At 37.6% G+C, this 9573-nt stretch overlaps 1 protein-coding gene across 1 annotated transcript in view; it reads left to right on the forward strand.

The window, feature by feature from the left end:
* The first annotated feature begins 283 nt into the window (after window positions 1–283).
* The window catches only part of LOC107289093 (pulmonary surfactant-associated protein A-like), a 10800-nt gene continuing 1510 nt past the window's right edge, over window positions 284–9573 (forward strand). Inside the window, exons 1-3 of the mRNA XM_015817785.1 lie at window positions 284–343; window positions 2137–2258; window positions 4884–4954. Coding sequence (XP_015673271.1) covers window positions 284–343; window positions 2137–2258; window positions 4884–4954 — 253 coding nt within the window. The remainder of the gene's footprint in view (window positions 344–2136; window positions 2259–4883; window positions 4955–9573) is intronic.

Genomic DNA, 9573 nt, shown 5'->3' on the forward strand with positions numbered 1-9573 from the left:
TCTGCCTTCTCTAATCTGATTCCCTCAAGCTATTTTGGTGTATATCCTCAGAAATCCCAGGCATTACAGCATACATGGTTGGTTTTTTTTGGGGGGGGGGAACCAAGTTGGAGAAGGCTGATTTCTGAATTTCTTTATACAGGAACTTTATACTTTGAGTTGTGAGGGATTCAGAACAGGCTGAATGAAACAATACTTTAAATAATAATGGGGCTATATGATTTAAACTAAATTGGCAACATTTTATTTTTAAATAATTTGTATGGGTACCTATCTCACAATAATGGCTCTGGGTGATGTATTGGGATTAAAGCAAGACCCAGAAGCACTGGTTCAAGTTAATGTAATGTAATGGCTGGAAAGGCAGGAAAAATGATATTTGCCCTAGTGAATCCTAATATGAAGGCTATCAGTCAGAACTCCAAAGAACAAATCTTTCTGAAGTTCAATATTTTGTCTCCAAGACTTAAAGATGGCCTCATGAAGATTGTTACATAGTTTAATCAAGGAAGCATGCAAAATTTTTATTGCTATTTAGCTTTTTTTTTTTTTTTTTTTTTTTTTTTACAAAAATAGCATTTGGATTCAAGAAAATTGCATCATCTCTCTTTATTCGCTGACAGGTCACTGCATTTCACCCATGGATGTCGCTAGTGCTGAACTGCTAATGACACAACTCATTTAACTTTTCCCCTCTTGCTGTGTTAGTGCAAAAGTAACTGTAAATCTTGTTGACTATTACTTGTATACTGTATGTGTTGGCAGCAAGTCAAATTTTGGCTCAGACAACATAGGAACAATATGTGCAGCACAGCTAAAACCCATTAACTGTCTTTTTCATTTCTCTTGATGCTCATAGAATATACTTAAGTCCCTAGCAATTGGCTTCTAAAATATTAATATTAATATTACTCTGGCACAAGCTCAGAATAATGCATTTAATTTCATTCATATTTCAGTAATATTTCATAATAATTCTGCAATCCAAGGTGAAAGGGATTAGTTTTGCCAATCAAAAAAGCAGAGGTAGACGAAGTGACAATCTTCTTCTCTCTTAATCCTGGCATTGGGACTTTGTGAAGTAGTAACTGATTCAAAGAACTGATTCAAAGAAGAGCAAACAAAGATGTAATAAATATACTGCAATTTTGCACACTAAAATGTCAGTATCTCTACTGTATAAATATTGCCCATTTACACGAACCTCTAGAATACATGATGGTTAGATCAGGACTCTGGTCATTACCATGTTAGAAGCCTACAGAATTGATGGAATTAACCAAGCTGTATTAGCGCATCTGGATAATTTCAGTATCTAACAGATTGGAAGAAGCCAATCTACATATTTGAACCAAGGCACATTTAACTGAGTGTGCAAATTATTATACAATATCTTTAATTTTAAACAGTTAGCAAGATAATACTTAGGATTATCCAACACAGATTAGAGCCCTACATGGACAGGAAAATGACAGATGTTTGAGTTGGCTTTAAAAACATTTTAAAAAATGTATAATGTACTATAACATGGGGGGGGATTGGAAGCTTTGGGGAAAAGGTGCTTTCTGTTTTCAGAGTCCATGAACACATCAAGGGCTGATGGACTGGCATCAGTCTGACCAGATCTAGCAGTTACACATTGTCCCTCTAAACCTGTCTGTGACTGTAACCTGAGAAGACCAGCAGAATAGCTAGGATCAGTTCATTTCTAAGCACACAAGCTGTGTAACCATGTGTGAAGCAGGCATTTGGAGCCCAGCCAGCTCTATAGTATTGGACTCATTCCTCCAAGTGTGCCATAGAATTATTTCCCTCAAGACAATCTGCTGGAGTTTACAGGAACTATAATAGAAAATGACCAGCAGAATGTAAAGTATCTGATATCTCCCTAGGCTTCCTCAAGACTATTTGCTGCAACTGTTGCTTTGCCAAAAGCAACAGAACAGTGATTCTGGGATTGTCAATTGCTTTCTATCAGAGATACCTCAGAGTGGAATGATATATTTCCAGTTGCGGAAATATAGTGTTAATTGAACTAAAAAAGAGACTGGACTAAGAAAGGATTCCTTGAGTCTATACTGTTGCAGCATTTGTCACTTTAAAGTACTTAATATCATATTTTGTAATGATCTTTAGGAACTCATTAAACATTACATTAGTTCATTTGGAAAGTCATCTCGCACTGTTGCTATAACACTTCAGGCCTATGATTATGTGGACAGAACCAATTCAGAGGTGGCTTACATGAAATTCTCACTGTAACTCTGGCTGTCTGATGGTAAGTGTGATCCACAGCTGCCTACATGACTTCAGTGTTTGTGACTGAGGATGTTATGAATCCAGTGAAATTGCCTCTCAGAATTCTGATGTGACAGTTAAATGGAAGAGAAGGGTAAGATCTGAAGATGAGCTCTCTAAGATGCTCCCTTATTATAGGCTTTGCTTTAAACAGTGAAGTCCACTAATCTAGGCAGGATAACTGGATATGGGAAGCATTGAAAATAGGCAGCAGTAGATAATCAGTACAGGGTAGTATGAAATGCAACCTTTATTTTAATTGTTTGTAATTCTCCTGTAGAGTTCGAGGGCTTTATGAACAATGAAACAGCTGCATTTAGTTCTAGCCGTCTAATATTGGCAGAAACATTTTTTTGAAAGAAGGATCTAGACTACAAGTCAATGCCAGGGTCAATGATTTTGAATGCCAACAGTTACCCAACTTGGCTACCAGATCTGGACTGGTAAAATCTGGATGACCACTAGATGACTGCAAAGAGAGACTGAAACATTTGCCAGCTAGTGGTTGCTGGAACTTTGCACTTCAGATCTGATATTTAACAAATGATTGACCCTGGATTTTGTTATTTCTATTTCTTTCAAAACCAGCTTATTGTTACACTAAAAGCCTCCAGGTTTTTGCCTTTTGAAAACCTAGTTTTTGTTTTCAGAAACATATTGTAAAAGACCTGAATTTTTGCCTCCATTCCACATATGTCACAGAATTTATTTTCTGCTTATATTGCCACTGTGAAAATCTGCATGGCCACCTATAATTTGGAGGGATATCAGATAAATGCAGAAACTTCAGACAGGTAATAGAGGCAAAGGACTGGCAACAAGGACAATGCATCTCTTGTCAAAGTAGTTTTCTACTGACTCAAGGAGAGATGATAGTGCTTCAGCTCAGTAGTGCAGGAAGACCTTTTGATGTATGACCATATTGTAAGATCTACTGTTGCATTCTAACAATCACAACTCCACCAACTTCTTCCTAAAGAAAGGAATTGTCCAGTTCACAAAATCAGTTATCTAACTATAGTAGTTTCCAAAGATATATGAGTCTGTGCATGTGTGTTTGTGAGCATATGTGTATAAAGAGTTTGTTTGTCTATTATTGAGCTTGGAAAACAAGCAGGATCTTCTCTTCCCAGAAGATTCCTTGTTTCAGGTTTCTTCATGGCTTCTCAAGACCACGGTACATCTTTTTCCATGCAAAATGATCATATTGTTCATCTTTCAATTAAGAACTGAAGAAGCCTTTTGGATGAGAAATTAAACATCTTCAAAGAAAAACAAAGAGAGTCCAGTTGCCTTTTGAAAAAAAAAAACCACCTCTGGGACAACCATGACCTGGACGACAGAGAATCTCTATAGACATCTTTCAATCAAGTAGCTAGCTAGATTCAAAACAGCTTCTCTTGGGTTCACAACAGAAAAATAGATAGATATGGGGACAGTAGGGTGTTTTTGAGAAAATTAAAGGACAAAATGGAATGAGTATTATGAAATACAAACAGGAGACAATACAGAACAGAAATTCATTTGAGTGAATTTAATTCCATTTTGCAAGGTTTTGGGTTAGAAATGAGCCATTGTCTGGAAATGGTATTTTTTAGGGTTACCTTTCATTGCCTTGTTTGGGCCAATATGACTTAATTAAAATATAATTATAAATACTGTAAGATAACTATTAATTACAGTAGTATGGCTTTCAAAGTATACAGTAGAATTCCTTCTTTGCACTAAGACATACTTTATTTTTAAAGTATTTTACCAAAGGTCAAGGGCTTTGGGTTTTTTTTTTGTTTTTTGTTTTTACCAGAAATGCATCTTCGTTCTTGAAACTGAGTGAAACATATTGTAAGTTATATGTCAGATTGTGGAACAGCCTCCCAAGGCAAGTGGATTAGACAGCAGAGTCCAAATTACTCTGTTGGGAACAATCTTGCACTGACAGTGTGATGGAATAGATGACCTCATAGTACAGCTGTGAGGGGAAAAAAAGTTACTACATGAGGTTTTTTTCTCTCCCATGAATCTATGCAGTGATAAACCACCAAAGAAATAAAGTTAGACATATAATGCAATCATAGATGCTAAAATTTCCCTTGTAAACTTTCTGCTCAGAACTGTTTTATATTGCTCTGAGAATTTCCATCTTTATTTATTAGGTTACATACATAGTAAACACAGATAACCCCCTTAAGCTCTAGAAGAGCACAAATTATCTCCAGGCTTCTGATTATTGTAATACAGCTTTTACGAGCCCAGGGGGATAACATTTCTTCTCTGATCTTTGCAGTGACAAGGTTTATCATACCATAAATCAGTGTTTCCCTGACTTTTAATACATGGGGCACATTTTCTGAACTTGTCATCTGACTTTTATTTAGGTTAGGTTCTGGCCTAAGTTCAAACATAAATGTTCAAATAATGGCTCAGCTTCTGTTTTGTGCAGGAGGAAAGGAAAGTCAGTCCTTATTTGTTTGGGTTCAATTTGAGTTTGATGCCCAGATGTGGATGTGGTAAAGTGGTTAGAATTTCAAACTACAGGGTCAAACCGTCACTCAGATCAAATTGTAAAGTTTCCTGCTGTCTTTCAGGAAAGGATTCCAGTTCCGTGGCAAAACACATGCAGAAGACTCGGGTCCAAATGTTTCATTTGTGGTAGCAGGTGAGGTTAAAGATGTAAAGAAAGCAAGAATTTGGGGGACGATTGTGATGTCTTTTGGGAAAAAGCTATGCCATGCATCAAATACCTGACATATCTTGCTAGCAATTTCCTTTGTCAGAATTTGAAGAAAATATAACATGTCAATTCCAGGATTGGACATGATTGTTTCTATTGGTTCTAAATATTAAGAAAAGTTGGTTGAGGAAGATAAATTGATGGGAAGTTTGAGGGAAAATAATCATTATATACTTATTATTGAATTTATGGAAAGACAAAGTTCTATTCAAATGTGTACTTTGGCTAGCTAAAGCTTAATATGAATAGAGGCAGGAGAAAAATGCTAAGAATAACTAAAAGAAATTTTATAATATTTGAAACTGGAAGAAATAAACTCTTACAATGGTGAGAAAATTATTCAACTCTTTAATTAATTATGACCAACCTCAAAAATGATTAAATAAGATCTTTGCTTCAGTAGAACATCTACATGTTGAAAGGCTGAAAGTGAGCCCAACTCCTTAGAATCTTATAGCTTACTGGCTACAGGATTTGGTAGGGCATGGAGAGAGGTTATTTTATCCCTCTTTTGTTTTGTTTTTCTCTGCCTGCTTTTTGACTGAATTGCTAAATCTGGAACTTTCTTTTTTATCATTTCCCAAGATATACAATACTTTTTTTCCCTCCTGATAGGTTGTAGCTAGTAGGTATTAGAATCTGACTGTTGCCTTCAGATATTTTGTTAAATATATTTCTGTTAAAACTTGCTTTACTAATTCTTGCTGAAGCTAGATTTTCATTCTCAGGTATACTTTATTATACATCAATTTACTTCCTCCAATGTTATACTCAGTGCTTCTTTTGTAAGAAAAAAGGTGCCGGAACTCACATCTTGTTAATCTTTTATTTACCTTTCGCACGTAGTCAATCACTGTACACACACCCACACACGTCAGTTGTGTAAGGAAACTTAATGGTCGTCGCCCGCAGTAAGCACTCAGTGCATGACCACATGACCAATCACAAGCCGAGTAGTGCCCCAAGCTGAGGAGCCAGACGAAGTATGTGTGCATTGGACTTGACACACAAACAGCCCGCATGCACCGTTTTAATGATTTTGCCACCGACTTGCTATGCTCGACAGGGCGATTCAAGTCCATGTGGACCAAACATCAAATTTTCAAAAGTTACTTTTAAAACTTGGAAAATCTGTAAAAAAAAAAAAGGTGCTGGAACTCTGTTCCGATGAGTTCTATGACAGCTATCCAGTCTTTAAAGTCTAGTAAACTGCATCTTAGGGCTGCTAAAGAGCTTACATGTGCTTTTTGAAACAGATTTTATCTCTATATGAAAAATGATAGTGCCAAAGCTATCTACAACTTTCTAAGAAATTTTTAGTTAATCTCTAAGAACCTTTCTTGTAATCCAGTGATTAACAGATATTGGAAATACAAACAGTTGCAGTCTATCTTGGTTTCAGTAAAGCATTTTGATAAAGTTATTCACTATATTTCAATTAGCAAAGTGCTTTGGGTTACCTGATAACATTATCAAATAGATCCACAGTTGCTTCGAAAATCTTATTCAAATAATATGCATGAGTATTTTGTCATCAAATTGAAGTGGGATGGATTCAGATAGGGCACTACTGGGCACAGTCCTGATTCTGATAGCCTTAATTTGTGCTAGAAATGTCTATCTCTCACACAAGTATATCAGAAATTTATCTGACTTTCTGATAACGTAAACAGAAAAGAGTCTCTCTTTTTTTGCCTCCGTTCCTAGATTCTCTGTTCATCTAAAAAAAAGTATCTTATTTTAAAGATAAATGATTTAAGGGGAAAACTAGTCTTTTTTGGGGTATAGAGTGAGAGATAAGTTCAGCTTTTTAACGATATAATGATCTATGCCATTAAATGCTTACATGATGTATCCTACAGTAAGAATGATACAAGGCACTTCCTATGACATGCCTATGTGGCATTGGGATTAGTTGGCAGCTTGCTTTGAGTAGTAGTGTTTGAAACCTTGGTCATCCACCAACACTTTCTTTTCCAAGGGCTCTCCCTTTCCCCAAATAATTATCTGATATCAGAATATTGACTCCTAAGCTGAACTCTTACACAAAGAGGCAAAACTCCCTGGCTTTAAAAAAAAAAGGTACAAGGAAGCCACTCTCTAGTCCCTGGCAAGGAGACACTGAGTATCTCTCCCTACTTTTCGGTATGTTCCTACCGTTAGCTCAAAAATTCAAACAATGCTCACACATGCATGCTCGGGAAGGTGATTTTTCTAATACATTAACGACAGAGGACAGCTTCTCACCCAACATATAAAGTCATCTGTTATTTTTTCAACTCGGGGAAATTGTTAGTTTTTAATGCTGCTTTTTCAGCTGGAACAATTTAGCGAGCCAGAATCAATGTGAAATGCAGTACATCAATCATCTCCTATGGATCACAAACCAAAAGCCAAGCCAAAAAGGAGAGAGAGAGAGAGAGAAAAAAAAGGCTGTGCTCATCGATACTAAATCAGGCACCCCACAGTTCCGCCACTTTTTTTTCTTCCTTTTCTTTTTTATTTGCACAGAAGGAGCAAAATGTTTACGCAAATCATTTCAGTTCTATCATACGAAATAGCTCATATTTAAGAAGCTCATATTTTCACCATATTACTTTTGGGAACCCAGTTCTTTACTGAGTGACTTGCCTCAGGGATGGCTGTATTGATTCACTCCGTGCAGATGGTCAAACATATTTTTCCCTTGACTTGAAGTTAGATGCTGTTGTTGTTATACCTTCATTGTGCGTACCAAAATTTTGTTATTGGCAGAGGAGAATGGGGGGGGGGAAGGAGGAGGAGGGGGAATTGAACTAATTACTGTAAGTCTGCTGTCATGGTAGGACTCTGGAACATCTGATCCAAGAAGTCAAGAAAGCTCCACCGAAGATGGATGATAGCACTCCAGAGGCTTCAATCTTCTCTTTTTGTTGGCTGCCTCCTTAACTATGATGGGCTACCAAGGGTGAGGGATGGCACGCTCTGCATTTTTTTTTTAAAGAAGTGCAATGGGTACTGCCATACTGGAAGACATGGCTGGTCCCAAACCATTAGAAGAATCCTTTTTCTGTGTTTTCTTTGAACTAGAAAGAAAGAACACTTAAACACAGGACCCAGATAAGCAGGAGAACAGAGAAAAGAGGGGAAAACCGGCAGAAAAAGGGTTAGGGTTAGAGTTTGAGAAAAATACTCATCCTGCCAGGAATCTTCTTCTACCCTAATGCATGTAAATGAAAGAAATGAAAGAGGGAAAATTGCTTACTGTTGCTTACTATTTATTGCTTTGTACCTGCATGAAAAGTTTCACCTCCTTAAAGTCTTTCAAACAAGTACTTGCATCAGAAAAACCTCCATGGATTACATAACATTATAAATGGGGGCTTGTAATTGTGGCAGTTTTAATGCATTCCTATTTCAATGGTATGAGGTTTGTGGACAGGGAAGTGCTGTTTCAAAGCAGCCAATGCCACTTCGGAAATGGAAAGATCATGCCACCATCTCCAATCCTTTCCTCTCATTCTCCACTTGCTATGTCTTCTAGCTACATCTTCCAGAATCATGTTGGAGCAGAGTGCTAGAGTGGAGAGAAAATAGATTTCAAATGCAGAATAGTGATCAACCTGTCATTAAAAGTTTGGTGATTTGACACCATGGTAAGCGCAACAGCATGGGGAAATACTCCTAAATTATTTTTATTTTTTTTTATTGGCACAAATAGGAGAAAGGTATGCAATTTTAGGTGTGGATTAGGTATGAACAATGTACAGGTAGTCCTCGACTTAACAACCATTCATTTGATGACCATTTGAAGTTACAACGGCGCTGAAAAAAAGGTGGCTTATGACCGTTTTTCACACTTATGACCTTTGCAGCATCCCCATGCTCACATGATCAAAATTCGGGGTGGTAAGCAACTGTGTTTATGACAGTTGCACTCTCCCTGGGGTCATGTGATCACCATTTGTAACCTTCCCAACTGACTTCTGAGAAGCAAAGTCAATGGGAGAAGCCAGATTCACTTAACGTCTGCATGATTCACTTAACAACTGCAATTATTCACTTAACAACTGTGGCAAAACTCACAACGACTGTCTTGTTTAGCAACAGAAACTTTGGGCTCAATGGTAGTCATAACTCGAGGATTACCTGTACTCAGGGCTTTTTTTCAGCCGGAACGCGGCGGAACCGCGTTCCGGCACCTTTTTCCGGGCCGGCCGCACCGGAAATAGCCCCTCCCGCACCGGAAATAGCCCCTCCCAAATTTTACTTGCATTCCTGTTCTCTAAAGGGGAGGTCCTAGGGTTTGATGAGGGCGTGGCCAGGTTTGAGTTCCGCCACCTTTTCTCTGAGAAAAAAAGCCCTGCCTGTACTCAGGAGCATCTGGCAAATGAAACTGATTCGCTCTTTGTTTGGACAGAAACAGCAAGCGCTTTCTAGCTAGTGTTTCTCTGCAAAATCCAAAGACTCATCAATATGTCCACACGCTCATATTTATGGTGTCCTGATATCTGAATAGATTTGAAAATAATCTAAACAGCCTGGATCAGTCTCTGGTGCGCATT

This window comes from Protobothrops mucrosquamatus, unplaced genomic scaffold, assembly GCF_001527695.2.
Source record: "Protobothrops mucrosquamatus isolate PMUCROS unplaced genomic scaffold, P.Mucros_1.0 scaffold_131, whole genome shotgun sequence".
In the NCBI taxonomy this organism is placed as follows: domain Eukaryota; kingdom Metazoa; phylum Chordata; class Lepidosauria; order Squamata; family Viperidae; genus Protobothrops; species Protobothrops mucrosquamatus.